This window comes from Apteryx rowi, unplaced genomic scaffold (assembly GCF_003343035.1).
Source record: "Apteryx rowi isolate R43461 unplaced genomic scaffold, aptRow1 scaffold_373, whole genome shotgun sequence".
Lineage (NCBI taxonomy): Eukaryota > Metazoa > Chordata > Aves > Apterygiformes > Apterygidae > Apteryx > Apteryx rowi.
In genome coordinates, this window is record NW_020450230.1 from 269472 (window position 1) to 288679 (window position 19208).

Below are 19208 nucleotides of genomic sequence, written 5' to 3' on the forward strand. Positions count from 1 at the left end.
ATCCTGATTGGTTTTAGTTTTCCCTTCAGCTCATGTGACATATATTTTACAAGGCAAAGAAGAAAAAATGCTTCCAGTAGGAAATTCAGACTCTCTCAGTTAAAATGAATAGGTAATATCTAAAAAATATTAGCTGTTATTATGGCTGTGACTCAAATTCTCTTTTGCTAATTTTATTTTTTTATTTGGCTTGTGTATTCCTTGTGGAAGATGTCACAGGTCTGGCCAGAAAGGTTATAGGACTCCAGACCACATATACTGGTTTGTGTAATTAAGATACAGTTTGACTGTGTCTTATATGATTCATTTATCAATATTTTGAGTTGATTACCATATTAAAAATTCGGACAAAAGTTGTATTTTCCTCATAAGGTAAGTACAAACTTTGACTAAATTGTTATATGCATTCATTCATGGTGGCTTGCTCAMATATTTCAGTCTCAGATAAGGAGTTTTATGTTTGCCAATGAAGACAACAGTTAAGAGGCATTCAATGCATATACGTTTTCATTGTTTGGACTTTTCCTTAAGCAATCATGAAAAAGAGATTTCTATTTTATATAGAAATAAACATTTCAGCCCTCTTCACAAGACCTTTGAAAGGAAACCTTAAGGAGTCAATCTGACAAGGGAGTCAGTCTTTTGGGGGACAGAAACACTAAGAACTTTAYATTTCAGTAACACATTGTATACTGAAGAGATTTGTGATGCACTTTATATTATTCAAAACTAATTTAACTGTGAAACAGAGCAATAATCTGCTTATGCAAAAACATGTAATGGAGCTGCTGTTTGCCTTATGAGAGCTAYTTATGTGTTTGGGCTTTTAAGGAAAAAATTACCTGGTTTGTTTTTTAAAATTTTGAATTAAGGGAAGTGTTGAGGAAAATGCTGCAGCTTGTTTTCGCATCTTCTGAAGTGGTAAATGGAATCAACACCAGGAATCTCTTTAGTAATATTCAAACAGTGTCAATAAGCAATTCTATTTTTGGAAGTGATCTATTAAATGTTACCGCTTATTTCTGTTGTCACTTAATAATGCAATAACATTTCGTTTTTGTATTTAATTTTTTTTCCCGAAAGTTTTCAGTAATTGATTCCTGGATCCCTAATTAATTTTCCCAGGATCTAGCAACACTCTCAGTCATTTCTGGGCAGTCTGAAACATTTCAGTTCAAAGAGTCAAACTATCTTTTTTAAACAGCCTAATTTTATGCAGCATTATTTGTATCCATACAGAAAGCATTTAGKTTTTTTTCCAAATGATATGAGTCTTTCAGTAAGCAATTGTTGCAGTTGTTACAGAAAGATTACATGAAAATGAATGCTTTGTACTAAGGCAGTAGTGGTGTTCCATCAAACACTGTCACATAATATATAGTTGTCTTATAAAAAAATTTGTGACAACATCTGTCACAAATGATGCAAGCAACTCTCAGTATTTCTTTTGTCAGTAAAAGTAACAACTTCCATTCCTTAGTATGTAGCTTTCAATTGGATGTCAATTTATATGACAACAATTTACATTTCCAATGTACCGCTATTGGCATGTAACTGAACTTTAGCAGCTAGTTCTTTGATATCATGAAAACCACACATTGCCAGCAGCTTCGACGGCTGCAGTCCTAAGAAAATCACCTCTTCCAATTCTGTGTGAGCTACAAATAATTGACTTAACAGGCATAAATTGCTACCTGAACCAAAGGGAGCACCGAAGAAAAAGAAGTGTAGAAAAATTGTACATAGATACAGGGTGAACTCTTAAGAATACTAAAGAGCTAGTAGAATTTTAGGTACTGCACAAATTAAAAAAGTGATCAGAAGAGTTCTGAAGAAGCTTTGAAATAATCRATGCTGAAGAGTTCAGGTATCAGGTAATTTAACAGCCTTACAGTATTCATGGCAAAAAGTTCCCCTTCTACCCTTCATCATAGAAATAGCTTAAGAAAAATTCTGCATAATTCAAAAACAGTTGTTTTAGAGAAGGCAACATCTTTACTGTCACTTTCTTAGTGTCACTTTCCTTAAATCATTGTGAGCATCTTCTGTTCTTTCTTCTTCATCAGAAATGCTAAAATATCTTGCCTTGTACTATTCGTGAAACACTTGCCAAGCTTTTTATGAAGATACATATAATACTTACTTTTCAGGTCAAACTAACCCCTGTTGCTCTTACAGTTATTTTAGTTTGACCTTAAGAAAAATTATATTTGGGAKCTTAAGTGTCATCTGATCACTGATCTATTGTTAAAGGAAACATCAGTAATTCAAATCTCTACCTGCATTTCTCGCTGAGTACATTTCCCTCTATTACACACTGACGTAAGTGAAGAAAGCAGGGCTGATGTTTCAGCGACAAGCTTCACATAAACATTTAAGTCAAGCAAGATTAAAGAATTTTCTAGCTGAAGTAGCAGAGAATTTTCATTACTCTTTAACAATCCTTTCCTCATTTTAGCCTTTAGCCTAACAGTTTAAGGAATGATTCTTTCTTTCAGCGTGTCGTATCCTCTGACTAGAGCAGAAACGTTACAAGCAATTATGAGCTTTGCCCATTATTTGTGGCCTCCAGCCTGCTCATAAGCTGCGATTGTGCTTTCTTCCACGCTTTGGTTGGCTGTTTCTCTGTAGAGGAGACCTAGCTGTGTGGCAGCTCCAGTCACAGCAGAAACTCTAGGAAGGATGTTAAAGGATGTTAAAGAGCCATTGCATTTTTCAGTAGAATATCAATAGCAAGGCAATAAGCATGACTCCTTTTGGAAGGAAAAGTCAGCTTGCTTTGCCCTTTTGAAAAGAAAAGTCAACAGGAACAGCAGACAGAAGTCAAAAGGACTATGTGCAGAATGAATTCACACTTTCTGTTATTCTAGCAAGTTTGAGAGATTTGCACAGAATGTAATTGTCAATAGACATAATTACTATGCAAGAAAAGAGCAAAGAGGGATTATTGCTATTTGCAAGCCCATGCTATCTGGATAGTCAGTATCATCATAACTCAGGTTTCTGTAAAAAAAGAGAGAGGCAGAATGGGTTTTAAACCCATGAAAAAATGTGAGACAGATCTAAAGCAAAAAATAATTCGAGTTAGACTTAAACTAGAAAAGATCRTAAACTACAATTTTATTAAGAATACTGCTTTAACTAAGAACTCTAACAAGAATTCCTTTTTCCATACATTACAGGATGAACTATTTCAAATCTTGATTCTGTTTTCTAAAAATGCTACAATTCTGATTTGCCACATTTCTTGAAAATGGCTAACTCTGGATTCTGTAATGTATGCTGAACAAAGTTCTAGAGGAAAATAAAAATTACATTTCATTTTTTCCTTAGCCATTTTATTTTGTATGTCATGTAAAAAAAACGGATCTTATCTATAACTTACTTCTTTGTTCTTACCTAGTATAGGGGATGTCACATAAGTTATCAGTAATATTCTGATGAATTTTGCTGTATGGTATCATTTACATTTCATGGGGTTTAATCACARTGAATCCTGTGTATCTTGCTGCTATTAACTACTGATGGAGAAATTAAATGAAAGAAAACGAGCTGCAAAGCTTCTTCTCCTGAGAAGAAAATATCAGGCCATATTTCAAACGTGGAGAAGGTGAATGTGGTCCTTTGAAAGACTGATCATTACTCTCACGTCATAAATCTTGACAGCTGTATTTGCAACAACTGTTATAGAACACAAAAAGCAGACATAGATTCTATATTGTTTTTAATAACAGTGGAACAGTCGACTCTTATTTTCACCTTCTGATTTACTTTTCATAATAGATATATGTACAATAAAATATTCTATGTAGTAATACAGATACTGTTTGATTTAAGCAGCTAAACCCTGAAAAATCAAAGTAAAAGTCCAATTCCATTTTGTAAACTGCACTGTCACACCTGTTTATTACAGACACTTTCAAAGACTAACCTACTCAGAGACCCTTGAAATAGGATATTAAATATAAWGTGGTAACCTTCTTTCTTTTGATTTAAATCAGGCTTTTGTGGTTTAAGCATATTTTGTATATATTTTTCCACCTGTCAGATAATCCAAAAAACAGATCCTCACATCAAAACATTCTATAAAGATCAAGATAGAAATTCTGAGAATCATAGAGATTTGCGTTTATAAACTTGCCTATTATGTTTTTATTCATGCAGCTTTGAAGGGATAGTGTCAGCTTTTTATCCAGCCTCTTTTCATTACTTCTCCCTGCTGGTGTTGCAGCACATGCTGTGAATGACCTCTAGAGATTCCTGAAGCTATATGCAGAGAGAAAATTGAATCTGAAAGCTTTATTAGACAAGTTTGTCTTTGGGCTTGTGTCTGATGTCAGCTGTACTGAAAAACAGAACTGCTTGTGAAACCGGGTCCTGACCTTGAAAAATCTCCCGTCAAAAGGTAAGATTCAGTTTTGTGCCATATTGCTATTTGTTAGATGTGGCACGTGTAAAAAGGGAAAAAGCTTCTTAATGAAAATCAGATGGAATAATTGGGCAACTTCTTTCCTGAACACAATAGGAAACCAGGTCTACAGTAAGGTACRTATAATAGGACCAGCTAAGGTTGGCATCTGTGAGCCTTTTTAATCCAGAAGCCTACAAAGTAATATGACTCAAAACCAAATTAAAAAGATGAATATACATCATTATTTATTCGTTTATTCAAAGGTACAGAGCASACAAAGCAAAAGGTAAAGACAATAATCTATTCCTTTACAACTCGATTTTATACTAGAGTGAGTAACCCTTGTTAGGCCAGCTCAGTTAAGAAACAGCCTACTCTCATCAGCTCTCGTCATTGATTCAAGAACTCTAGACATCCTCTCTGAGATTTCCTTATCTTTCTTGCTGTATTGTTTCCTGTTTGCTTCCTCTCTTGCATTTCGTTTCAGTTAAACTTTTTGCAGAGTTAAATTGAGTTAGCTCTGATATTAAAAACAGACATTTCCTTTAGATTCTGTGTGYACAAATATCACACACTACACCATACCAGAGTCATGTCTCTCTCTCTTTTCCAGTTCACAGYAGTGATTTCTTTTTCTGGTGCCCTAAAACTAATGTTAAGTAAAATGAACTATTGGCATTGTATTCTAAATTTGGTGTAGAACTACTTGTCATAAAAGATGCACAGTGTAGATTTTAAGCTGTTCAGCTCTGTAGAAAATGGTTCTGCAATATTAAGTATCTACCATGTCCTGTACCCAAGCATTTTAATAGCTGATGACAGAGTTATTTTAAATKATGTTATATGCAATGTATTTTTTAAATATCAACATGTTTTCATTTTTACGGGAAACACTGTAGATGCACACATTCCTACATTTTTCAGTCTTCCACAARGAATTATTCTGAGTAAGGCTAGTTTCAATTATACTGTGCCAGCTGCTATAAACAATACAGATGCTCTAATATCTGATTTGCACATTTGTTTTTGATTCCCACTCTAAGTACTCCTATTGTTATTTCATCAGGTGCACAGAACGAAATGCCCAAGGATTTTAATACCACCATTTGAAAATTCTGAGAAACAGAGTTCTGAATTACAGCATATGTGTTCATTCAAGCATTGTGTGTAATATATAAACAATGATTGCTTTGGAGAGCATTGGCTATGAAATACTATCAAAAAAAAAAAGTTCCTATTGTGCCTTTTTGCCCAAAGCTGAGTTGCTGTCATTTTGTTTCTTGTGTTTTTGTCATCACCCCTTGAAAACAAAGACAAGTTGTTGTCGTTGTTTAAAGAGGTGGTGGGACATTACATGATCCAGCTCTGAAGGACAAAGAATGAATATGTTTTAACAGTCATAGCTTGAGAAATCGAGAATGCTGCATCCCAGGTGAAAATCTTAACCTAAATAAAATATCAGAGATTTACTAGGGCAGCCCTTGTAATGCACTATACTGCCATGGCCAATCTGTACATCTGTCTATCTTAGGACTAACCAACAGAGAACAACAGATCACTCAACTGTGGATTTAACATGAAAATATAAAGAAAATTCCAGATGTAGAAAATTTAGACACTAGCATACTACAAGAATTTCAACTTAAGTCACTAAATTTTAGTTTTAAATCTTATGTTATTGCATCAATATATGTAATGTATTTTCACATATATGTTTTTGGTTGTTCCTAATTTTCCTTAAAACATACAGTCTCAGAAATTCTGTATTTTTAGCAGTACCCATACATATTTCTTTCATTATGTTACATCCCAAGCAGTGCACATGACTTTCAGATATATCAAGTCACAGTGGTATTTATACATATCCTTGTGGAGTAACACTAGAAACTTTTTCAAGAACTGTTTTATAAGGTCTTAGAAAAAAGCCTCAAATGAAAGCAGCACACCTTGTCCAGGTGGGGACATGTTTCATAGAGAAATGAGAGGCAAACTAAGCTTTTCCAAACAAGGAGACAATCTCCCACCTAAATCCAATCTCCCACCTAGAGACATCAAAGGATAAGCAAAGATTAAAGCTCTGCTATCACCAGTTTCCCAAAATTCACAAATAACATTGCTTTCTAGAACTCAGAATAGGATGTATTACAAACTCTGGAGGTGACTGCTGTAATTTTTTTTTTTTTAATGTCTCGGCTGAATATATACTTGGGCTAATAAGCAATTAGTTTGGTTTTGATTAGATCAGCTGGTGAAGTTACAGCAGTTCACAAACTACATGTTACAAGTTGCTTCTCATGGACCTAGCTTGACATATCACTCCTCTCCCCCTCTCCCTTATTCATTCTGAACCCTGAAAGCCTTTCTCTGCTGTACATGGAAGCCAAATCTCTGGCTCCATCCTTGCAGTCTCCCATTCCTACCCTCAAAGCAAATTATACTGAAAGCCCTAAACAGCTTTGGTAGTTCAAAAGACAGATACCTAAACCTCATTGCTAGTAGAGTGATTATGGGTGAAGCCGTTAATAGCTTTCTTCAAATTCTCTGTATTAAATATACAACAATGAGCATTGCATACATAGCATTTTTGCCACAGGTATTCCCAGCTTCCTTCGAAGTCTGTTGCAGTTTTCAGACAAGCCTTAGTTTGTAAAATGAAAACAATTTTTTTAACAGATCTATCTCAAATAATGCTTCAAATTAAAAACTGCTAATATGTTAAGTTTTAAGGGACAACCAACTCAAACTCTATTTAATTTTGAAAGTAATTTCAGCATTGTAATTGACACTAACTCTCATTCTTCACAAACATACATTTTTCTCTTTCACTTGATTAGGCATTTCATAGAYAAAAAGGACAGAAAGCTGCCTAAAATTTCAGGGAAAAATGGAAACTGACTGTACACAAAGTACTATTTACTGAATGAATTTAACCACAAGAATAACAATTTAATGTACCACTACTAGTTATATTAGCTATACATGCGATACGTAAAATTAGCTCACAAAGTATTTTCAAATATACTATCACAGTTATTTTTGATGTTTCACTAACTCCAAGTACAGTATGATTTAGAATACATACATACCTTTTTAAGAATTTGTATTTTCAAGTATAGCACTAAACAAAAATTACCAAAATTTTTCAACAACTTACTAAGCTAAATCAATATTTGAATGAAGACAAAAAATGGAAAATGTCATCCTCAGGAACAAAGTCAGGAATGTCTCCCCATGCCACAGTGTATTCACATGTTTTTTACAAAGCACTGTATAACTTTACCTAACTTACTAAGCAAATACAGAGGTAGCACTTTCATACAAAAGAAGTCATATCAATGCGTACAAAGACAGTACTAAAATTCTTCCCTCCTGTAAAAGCACATTCCAAAAATTCTAATTTTCTAAGCTTAAAATGTTTTCAAACTGCTGGCTAAGCAAGGCATCAAGATGTTTGATTAGAGACGTTTGCACAATTTCATGTTATAATATCAAGCACAGGTAGCGGATATGATTTGCTTCCTGAGTCATCTTGTCTTGGAAGTCAATCTTTGCTAAGGTTTGAGATATACCCTTCAGCTAAGTACATTTTCCTAGCTGGAAAATAATTTTTGTTCATTATGCCTGAGGGTATACTGGACTGGTGGGATATTAAGGACATTTTTTAGTACTTCCTGTGCTGAAGAAACTGTAATACACAAACCTAGAAATAATCATAAACACATTGCAGTTCTGTTCTTCACCTCTATCACAGCCACCAGATGGTATATTTACTAAGGCCCTCTGGCTGGGTTCTTATAACCAGACTAYAGCAAATGACACCTGAAAGCGCAGTGGAGGTTAGCCAGTTATATCTCCATTCCCTAGTCTTAGACACAGACGTGAACTTTATTAAATTCTGATGGCCACAAAAGTCTCTGTAGAATCGGTAAATGAATAATTATCAACAGGAGATGCTATCATTGCTTTACAGAGCCCAAAATCATTTTGTACATCTTTCTTTAAAAATGACCTTTAAAGAAAATGTTTTGGGAGGCTCCAGGTTTATTTTAAGGACACTATATTTCTCTGAGATCATATTTCAAGGACATCAGTGACTCCATACAGTCATTAGTTTGGAAGGAGAGGGTGGGGGGAAGGCCTCTTTCTGAAGATTAGTGTTGACATACAGGTTCCTCACAGTGTTACCTGAGTACAGAAGGTGAGCATCCCCAGTTGCAGTGTTTCAGGCAGTTAACATTGATCATTAAAACTGATCTCGGTTTAGAACCTTTGTGAACAGGAACATAAAATACATTTTCCTTACCCTCTCTGTGTCCACCTAAGGTCACATTTCTGCACGCATTTCTCTTGACAGCAGTGCCAGCTCAGGCATTTCCCACTCCACCCTGCTTCTGGCTATCTATTCCCAAATCCTTCCACTCCCTCAGTTCTGCAGTGCAACAGCTTATGCAGCCATGATGCAAAACAGATGAAGGAACTAATCTGATTTACAAATAACATAATAAAAAGCTGCCAAGAAAAACCTCTATGGACCTACTTCAGAGACAAACCTCCAAGAAAGAAAAGTTTAAAAAGCAGACGCTCTGTGAGATGGAACTGGAAAAGCTGAGTTGAGTTCCTGGGTAACTGATACAGATACATTGCTTCTGTGACCAAAGATACTTCTTGTCCATTGTACTGTCCCTGTGCTGGTTGGATCTACCAGCTCTCCTATAGCTAGGTCGAGTATCTATGCATATTAATGTATGTATCATTAGAATCAGCAGCATAGAACAAGTCCATAAAAATGGCTATAACATAATATAAATGGTAAAAATAATTACAAAAATTATTATTAGTCACAGCGCAAACAAAACGCATGACATTAAATCTCTCTCTCTCTTTTTTTTTTAATAAGTACAATAATACTAACTTTTGGAATAGATAACCATTTTCTCACTTTGCAGAAACCTGCGCTTTTTAGGATGATTTGAGCTCACTGTGCCTTCTTTGCATAGTTAAAAAAAACACGCACATCACATGTTCAACACCTATTTACTAAAGTTTTACTAGGAATAGACAAAAGGAGTTAGAGTAACCCATTAGACAAGGGGAGAGCAATGGATGTTGTTTGTCTTGACCTTAGCAAGGCTTTCAGGACTGTCTCCCATAACATCCTCATAGGGATAAATGGGCAGAAAGGAACTTCATGAAGTTCACAGAGGAAATGCCAAGTCCTGCACCTGGGGAGGAACAACTCCAGGCATCAACTGGAAACTACATTCAAACATAAGAGGAAACATTTTTACTGCGAGGGTGCTCAGACACTGGAACAAGCTGCCCAGAGAGGTTGTGGAGTCTCCATCTTTGGAGGTATTCAAAACCTGACTGGACACAGCCCTGTGGGAAACCTGCTCTGGGTGACCCCGCTTTGAGCAGGGGGGTTGGACTACATAATCTCTGGATCTCTGAACGTGCCTTCCAGCCTCAATGAATCTGTGTGTCTGTGATGATACACGTATAATGATGTGATTGCAGTAAACTGACTTAAAATAAAGAAAAACTAYGAATTAATGTTATAAGCACAGGTTTGAATTTTAAGTGTTCTTAGCGCTAGAAAGAAAATCTTAGTTCCTGCCTAATCCTCTACAGAACACCAAAGCTTTCATTTTATGCATGCATAATTCCATCTGCTGAATCTCAGAAATGTTAGTAATCAGAGTCCACTTTTAGAATTAAAATAAACAAGTAATTTTGCAATTCTTCGGTTAAAAATGAGTTAATATAGGGATCTGTTGTACCCTGTGCTCCCTCTCTTTTTTAGTTATTATCATTTCCTTTGTAACAACAAATTCACAGCTCTCAAACACTCTCTTCCCCTGGAAGCTGACATAACCTGCTGACATGCAAAACCTACATAGCAAGTTTAGTGACCTAGCGCAGCAAAAATGATTACACATCTCCTTCAGTTCTATCATGTCATTAGATGAATTTTTATAGTATGCYTTAGGAGAAAATTCTGTAAAGCAAGGATATGGCTTTACTAAGAATTCTAAAAAATACTAGCAGTATTTAGCCCTTTTTATAAAATTGGTATGATTGCCACTGGAACCAAGTAGCTAAAACTAAATGGTAGTTGCTATTTACTAATACTTAATATGTCATGAGCTAGACATCTGCTTTGCTTGGATTAATGTACCCAACTGTGACAGAAGTTGGACTGTCTTCTAGTACTGAATACTCTGAATTCTGTCTAGGTGGTGCAATTATTTACTTCCCTGTACAAAGGTTTTTTTGTTTTGGTGCATTAGAGAGTCACTAGTAGAAARCAGAGAATTCTCCAGTACCAGCTTTCTTGTATGCTACCCATTAGAACATGTTAAAAGGCAAGAGGGATCAACATTCTACGAATAATCAAATCCCAGGTGACAACTGGAGCTACATCATACCCTGAGTTACAGGCTATCTGATAAGGAAATTTTTTCTTTCTGCTCCCAGATCTGATGATCAGCTTTGGGTGAGCAAAGTCCTTTATCCAAGCAAGGGAGAGACTTTAATATCAAGGGAAGAATCTTAGAGACTTTAGAAGCTCAGACTGTGGAAATTCCAGCACCCAGTCTCTATTTTTTTTCCACCTATGCTTAATCACTACATTTCTGAGGAAAGCAGTGGAAAAAAAAATCCATGCATCAAGTAGATAAAAATGATTCTGTAGTCCTTGCAGGGAAGCAGCAGGTGCCAAGAGATATGAGATTAATACAATATAAATATTGTCCAAATAATTTAAAATTAAAAAGAGATCAAGTCTCTGATTGTGGATTCATCAGCTCAGACACCCACAGATATATATCACAGACTTAATGTTTAACTCTAGAATTACTCCTACCATGTTGTCATACAACATTTTTTATGAATAAATTGAACACTGTCTTGAAACAGTGCCAGTTCCTTGCCCTCACTATCATATTTAAAAATCCATTTCAGAACTTCATTCTGTGAACAGTTTACATCCACTTCACCTATACCATTATTATTCTTCTAATTTATAAAATTTGTCTCCCTCCACAGCATTTCCTCCATGAATACACGTAGAAAGTCATAATGTCAGTACTCCACAGGATAAAGAAACAAAGTTTTGAAACCATAATAATTAGAAAAGCATGCCACAATCATTTCATTGGACCTATACACTAATTTGTCTGCTGAGACACATTATACCAAATAGAAAGGAAAGAATAAAAAACAAACTGAATTCGACATCAGCACTCTCACTTACAAATGTGCAATTTGTAAATTCATTTCAAAGATGTATATACTGAAGCACTTACAGACACCTGAAGAGAAAAGGCCAGGGGCTCCTAATGTTGGCTTTTCCTTTAGTTGTTGAATTAAGTGGTTTATTGCCTTCCAGTCAGCATTCAAGTCTTCTAATTTTCTCTAGAATAGAAAAAAATATATATATATTAAATTTATAATAATTCTTTTTCCAATTTTTCCATGTGTTGGACAGCCTGAATTAAAAAAAAATGTTAAAACAGTAATTAGTTTTCACAGAAAGGAGAGCGGGATAGATAACATATGTCCCAAGGGGGGTAAAAAAAACTTGATAGTGTCAGGATCCTGAGAGCATCTTTCCTCCCAGGAGCTGCTGGGGGTCAGGGCCAACTTAGAGCCAGTGCAATGCCAGATCCTGAAACGACCACCCACCCCGTCCCCGCGGCGGTGCCTGACACCCCTGGGGCTGCCCCGCTGCCCCCAGCGCCCTGCTCTCCCGGGAYGGGGGGACGGGCCSTGGCGGCCAGGCCCGGCCCTGCCGCCACTGGCCCTGCACACAGGGAGCAGTCATCCATGCTGCTCCCCAGTAGACAGACCTTTACACCGTTTTAGGGAGCACAGGCTGACTTCCTCTTTAACATACAGTAGAGTTTTTTTATCATCAAGAGCCTGCCATATTCATTTTGCTAATGAAAATGCAGAAGCGAGTTATGTATTAAGAAAACATGCTAATAAAACCTCTGCAATTTGTAACACCAAATGCAGAAGACACTCCTGCACCTTTAAAAATGAGAAAAAAAAATCATAAGAGACTCCAAAAAATCTTAAATTGCAGTGTGTGGACAGGCAGTCCTGAGCACTAATAGCTAACTGTTACTTCAAAACAAGGCCTAAGTAAAAGTCTGGAATGTGATTTGTATCAGTCCTCAGATAACCCTGGGAGGCGTTCAGGCTTGGACATGACATTTCTACCCCTCTTTCTTCCTTGCTCAGAGGACTGGAGGAAAGGATGAAGCACACTAATTATATGCCGGCATCTCTAAACTCTTAAAATGAAGACTCCAGCTTTCCTTTGAGCTGCTCCCTGACTGCCTGCTGAAGAAAGCAGTACAGTGTACCCATGCCATTCACTGATGCTTTTAATATTCTCATCCTACTCCTGATTAGATATATAGTCTAAATCATAATCCAGGCTTGAGGGAAACAGGATGGCTATTAATAAAGATAACTTAATTACCTTGCGTTTAAAAAGACAGGGCTCAATAGGGGAGGGGTAGAGAACAATACTCATTCGACTGAAGCATGCATGCACACACTGAAATAGCATGATTTATACTCTGATCTCTTAGGGGTTTCTAGAATTTGCCTCAAGTTTTGCCAGTAAAAACTCTAACTCCACAAAAAAGTTCTTTTACATCTGTCACCAATAGAGGCCAGAATATTACCTGGTATAAATTCTGGACAGCTTTTTGATAGGGTAGGAAAGAAGAGAGGGAAGCATGTTTTATTCCCTGCATGAAGGAATAAAACATGCTTTTAGCTGTTAGAGTAGCTTAAAATTTGCCTTAAAAATAAAATCAGAAGTCTGTAATATCAGAGATTCTCTTTGAATATAGACTATGAGAAAAATGCAGAAGAAGCAATCAGGTGTGCATGATAAAAGCCACTTATCATATGACAATTCACCATCATACACATGCTTTATTTCTGTGTGGAGTACGACTATGCAGAAACACACACTCCAGAACACAAATTTTTTGATGCATCTAAAAGTTCAATTTTTTTCTGCTGTTCTAGCTCAAGAACTTTATTCCRGAGCTTAGAATGAAAAGGACTGTTCCCATATCCATTATTTCAATAGTAGCAATGAGAGCAGAGAGCCCTTGAAAATAGAAGCTGGAGAGATTACACCAAGTGCRGCTTAGTTTTGACTATAATATATTCACAGTAATTCAGGAAAGATACATGGCTGCTATAAATATAATATTGGTCCTCACTGGGAGTAGCTGCTCCACTCATTCATGGACGTGAGCCAGGGATTTGTTTCTAGCAATGACAAAATACAGAACATGCTCCCCACAGATGACAGAAAGGGTTGTCTAAGGCACTACACAACTAGTGAAAGAGTATTTAGTTCCAGACTCTTCAGAATTACAGTTTGATCGAATCTTGCGTCTGCCATAAATTAGCCTGTCCACATTAAAACATTCACTTTAAGTGAAACAATTCTGCTGTAATTGCAGTTCTTGAGCTTTGGTGACAAGTATTAACTTCAAAATATCTTAAATTGAGGAACATTTTTATTGATTTATTGATTTCCTCTGAACGTCAGCACAGGTGCAGTTTAAGTGCGGTTAACATTCATACATGAACTAATCTCAGCGACAGCACTAAAACTAGATAGGAGTATTTAGAGAGAGAAATGATGTACTGTTTTAAATGCAAGACTCAGGACAAGCAAAGTGAGTCCTAAAGGTATTCCTGAAGTCTTTTTTTCCTGCTACTTGCTCTCCCACCCAACATTTCAGGAAAGCACAAACTGAGTGATGTGGTAGGGGACCTACAGCTTTTTAACTGCCACTGAAATCCTTTCTTGAATAAATTATTCTGTTTAAGTGCTGATAACTGTCAGATTGGGGCTTACATTTGCCACTGTCACCAGCAGTAACCTCTCCCTCCCCCTTCCTCAAAAGCCAAAAAAGTTACTTTATAGAAATGCATTTCAAAAGCATGAAATCCATTTCATAAAGTTGAATGGGTTAGATCATTAATGTGCTAGTGCTTAAATAATCACACTTTCTACCCCATTCTTGATTCTTGAATCAGTTGCCATACAGAATTATCATAGCCTAGCATTTAGTTTACCAACAAAAATATTTTTACAGTCCTACATTGCAAAATTCTGATATCATCACATGCTTTGAGAGGGTGTGAAAATATGTATATTTCAGTAACGTAACTGTGAGATAAGATGTATAACTTACCTTAATTAAGCAACATTCAATCCATTACTAAGGGCTTACCAACATGCATTCTAACCACAGTAAAACTACACATTAGTATAATAGGGTATACATGTGTAGTCAACAGTGATTATACATTTGGGGCATTCTATACGGCAATCGAGCAAATATTTAGCTAACTATTAAGTTACAAATTCAAAATCAATCCTCATTTGAGGATAGATAAATTTTACTCCTGGGAAACAATTCCTGGCTTTTCCATCGTAATTTCTCACACAGGAAAAGTTCTAATACAAACAGAGTTTGTAATCATCTACCTTACCAGGAATATTTCATCTGGGGCTGTTGGATAAGTTTCAAATGGAGCACATGGTCGATATTTGAGTATTTATCATCCTATTACTTACTTAAAGGCTTATTATTTACTTTAAGGACTTGAGCAATATGCTCTGAAGACATAAAGCTAAATTTTGTTATGAGAATTACCATTTGAAAAACTAGATAGTTTAATCTCAAAAACTAAAAATTGGTACAAAAATTTAAAAATATATGGCTATGATTAATATATCAGAAAAAGATTAATGGTGTTGTGACTTTTTGGGTCTTGCCTGATGAAATAATGACTGGCAGATGGTAACTGTCTTCTTTACTTCTTCTACTTAGCAACTCTTTAGCTTAGTGACGTGGAAGTAAGGGGGTGACCTAAACGAGGAATCAATATAAATTATTGGGGTTTTTTTTCTTCAAAATAGTGAGTAAAAAAAGCTTTTTCTAAAAGATTTATCAATCCTCTAGGTCACACCTCTTGCAAATGACAAAAAACAATTACAGAAAATGTCAAGTATTTCTTTGTGAAGTTACTATATTTTCGTAATTATTTTTGTAGCAGGAATAATTATTTGCATATGTTTTATAGTTCAACAAGGAAATCTCCATTCTGGGTATTTCACACATACTACAATTTTTAATTCTCATAATTCGTTAGCACAATTTAACACAGATATCCATGTCAAATCAGTATTTTTTTCTGCCAGTAATGCTCTAGATCTTTAGATAAAGACATGTGAATCTACCTAAACTTCATGGTGCAACACTCCCTTTAACACCATCCTACAACAAACAGATCAACACTCTGTACAACTAACACATGACATATTGACATCAATCAAAGATAGTTATATCTGAAAATGCAGAGTTAGGCTTAATTTATTATAAGTGGGGCTGTGAGAGCAGGATACAGGGTAGAGACAATTAAGAGTCAGCGCCTGTGATGTGATTCTGAAAACTCATAAGTGGGGGGAAAAGCATAGAGGGGTAGGAATGGGACACGGTGACTGAACAGGGAAAGGACAGACTGGAGAAGTCATGAAATAACGACTGACTGGTCATCAGCTTCCTCATGGGTTTGAGATGCAGTGTGGATCTCTGTGTTTCAACCCTCAGGTGAAGTATGTGTCAATATAAAGCCATGAGACGGAATTTATATTTAAAACACTGTAATGAGAGTATATTATAAAGGTTGTAAAGATAAACAGCTAAAGATTACAAAATGCCAGAATAAAGTCAACTATGAATATTAATTCACATGCAATGTACATGATTGCACTAGTATCTTTAATTTCCTGACGTACTATTTTCCACCACAGGAGAGGCCTGCAGTATGAATGAGTCAAAGACTGAGAAGGCTGAACTCTGTAGGACCTCTACTTCATTTATTGAAAAGAATGGGAAGATTGGTGAATTAAGATGGAAATTAGAGGGGAAAAAAGGGAGGTTAAGACAAGGCTTCCCCAGAGAACTAAATTCTCTACAAAATTCTCAAGCAATGCTAAGCAAAGTAATTAACGTTTTTTAAGAGGCCAACTAATTTTTTCTTCTGTGCACCCAACTTGAGACGTTGCTATCTTATTTGCAGAAGTGTTGAGCAATCCCAGGTGCAACTGAAATTCTGAAAATTGTGCTTTTATCATGTAAAACATTAGATAATATAATGCTGAAGAATATGATGGTTGGTGTTGCAAATTTGATATCCAAAATATCTGCGATATTCAACTTTAATCTCTGCGTGCCTCAGCCCCCATGTAAAAATGAAGATGAAAATACCATCTTGTTACATAGGAGTTAATTCAACCTGGGAGAGAGAGTATTTTCAGATCAAATATTTCATTTGCTTGAAACACCAACCAGTTTCAATTAAATCTTCAAATTTGTTTCATAAATCCTGAGGAAAATATACTAAGTTTTATAGTATGCCTAAGTTTAATTTCAGAAGTTGAGAAACCTGGAACAATTTTTTTCAAATTTGTGTCAAGTGACATATTTGTTTTGACCCAACTGTTGCTTTTTTCTCTTTCATTTTTGTGGAAAAAAAACCCAGTTACATAAATAAATCTAAAATTAAATAATGTTTATGAAGCCCTTAGACACCACTGTGATGAGCGCTTTGAAAAAGTCCATGAAGGAATTAGCCATTTTCATTGTTCTTCAGAGCAGAACTTAAATACTTTGCCACAAATGTGCAGCTTGCAGCCACAAACTAAACAGTGAGTATGAATTAAAATACTGAATTGCAGCTCATAGTGGGAGTATCGTCCATGCCCTCTGCTGAACTTGCCAAGGTTCTTGTGGAGAAAAATGAGGCTGCCCAGGCAACTTTAATCCAAGAATTTTGCCCAATCATCGAGTGTTTGACTTCGTAACCTCACTAATATCCTTTTAAAATAGCATAATCTGAGTACAAATTATCTCTGCTTCCACAAAATTCCTTTGGTCTGCAAAATGGTTTTGGCATTTATTGAAAAGTATGTATTGGAACATACAAATAGCAAACAGTACTGGAAGTTACTCACTAGGAACCATGATAGAAGATCAGCTCAGTATAAATGGGGGAAGCTTAAAGAAAACTACAACATCAAGAAAGCAATTCAACAGCTCCGACAGTATATATTCACTCTTCTGTTACTTACTGTACAAGACAGTCAGTGAACCAGAAATTAACTTCACAGGTTGGTCAATTAACTAAACTACAGAATGTAATGAAAAAAGTAAAATGCAATTAAAGAGGGACCAAGAATGAAATACCCACTATTCCACAAATAGTTATTAATTTTCTCACAGACACGTTTTATAATATCATTGTCAAAACTGCAACTCAAGAAATGTCATAATCTCTATTTAAAGAGTTGTCTYTTTCCAGTTTATTGTGTTTGAGTAAATCTGGTTTTAAAAATTTAGAAATGTCTAGAAATTGGCAGTTTTCAGTGTCCTTGGTATGATCACTTTTAAAAGAAACAGATACGGAGTACAATTCTATGTCAGAAGTTTGGTCTGCACAGAATCACTTCACATCATTTATACCTCGGTCAATGGTGCACAACACCAGTGCTAATTCTTCTCCTTGAACATGCCAAAATTTATTCCACGATTCATCATATGCATATTACAAAAATCTGGAAAAGCCAAAACCTCCAGTCTTTTGTTGTTTCAAGTACTTTGCTTGTTAAAATGTTGAGTAAGGTCCCCTAAGATTGCAACTGTAGTCATACCAAACGAGTAAATGCAGTCACTGCAGTGAGATTTGTTCCAATAATAATAGCTATGAAATAGCCAAGAAAAAATGCATAACAGAATCAAAAGCTTTGTTTCTGCACACTTTTATTAGCACAATACTTCTAAGTCACCCTGACTTCAACTCTTTTAGTATTTCTCACTGTTTAAGAGAATTGATCATTCAAAAAAAAAAGAAGAAGAAGAAGAAGAAGAAGAGATATCAAACGGGAAAACTATACTCAAGGATTTCTCTTCAGGAAAACAGAAAAGAAACCAAAACTTGATTAAATATGTATTAGTTTCTGAAGTGGAGATAAGCGTATGCATGTTGTCCCGTGAATGGAGACATGATGGCGGGATTTACAAAAGACTCAGCAAGGGGAGATTTTGCAAAAGGAGGAAAAAAGTACTCCAAATACAATGACCAAATACAGATGACAAAACAAGAAATTCACTGTAGAGGTCACCTGCAGACAACTTTGTGAGGAAACCTTTCTCTGCTTATTTTCTGCTATTATTTTCTGCTTCAAGATTCTATAGGACAGTAAGTGATACTCTAGTCTCTACAAAGGTCTAAATAGCCTCTATGAAACTGAGCGAAAAATATCTCCTTCAAACTGATCTCTGTGTTGGGGGAAAGGATTCTATGGTACTTTTTTCTAAAAGAGAAGAGTTGAGAGGGAACAGCCTTCTTAACAATGTATTCCTCTGCTCCTAAAGAGAATCAAGTCATTCTGTATGAATATTGGGAGAGATAAAGGAGAGTGGGCATGTTCTATATTGCCACGTCTTTTTTCGTTCATAATGGGAAAACTTCAAAGCAAAKGACCCTCTACGACTTGACTCTTACCTTTTCTAAAAAACACATTCACTTTTTCTGATTGAGAGTACTTCTGAAAGCGCAATTTAAAATAGGGAAACTTAAAAACATGTTATCTGATTCAGTTAATAAGGCAAAAAAAACACTTAAATTTGTTTTCAACATGGATTATTCTTGAATAGATGGAAGAACATTAATGTCAAATACAATT

General features: G+C 35.7%; 1 protein-coding gene across 1 annotated transcript in view; it reads right to left on the bottom strand.

Annotated features, from left to right (window-relative positions):
• The window catches only part of LOC112969900 (dystrophin), a gene marked incomplete at its 3' end in the record, with an annotated part of 817409 nt that overhangs the window by 251708 nt on the left and 546493 nt on the right, over positions 1–19208 (bottom strand). Inside the window, exon 45 of the mRNA XM_026073700.1 lies at positions 11719–11827. Within this exon, the coding sequence (XP_025929485.1) occupies positions 11719–11827 (109 nt within the window). The remainder of the gene's footprint in view (positions 1–11718; positions 11828–19208) is intronic.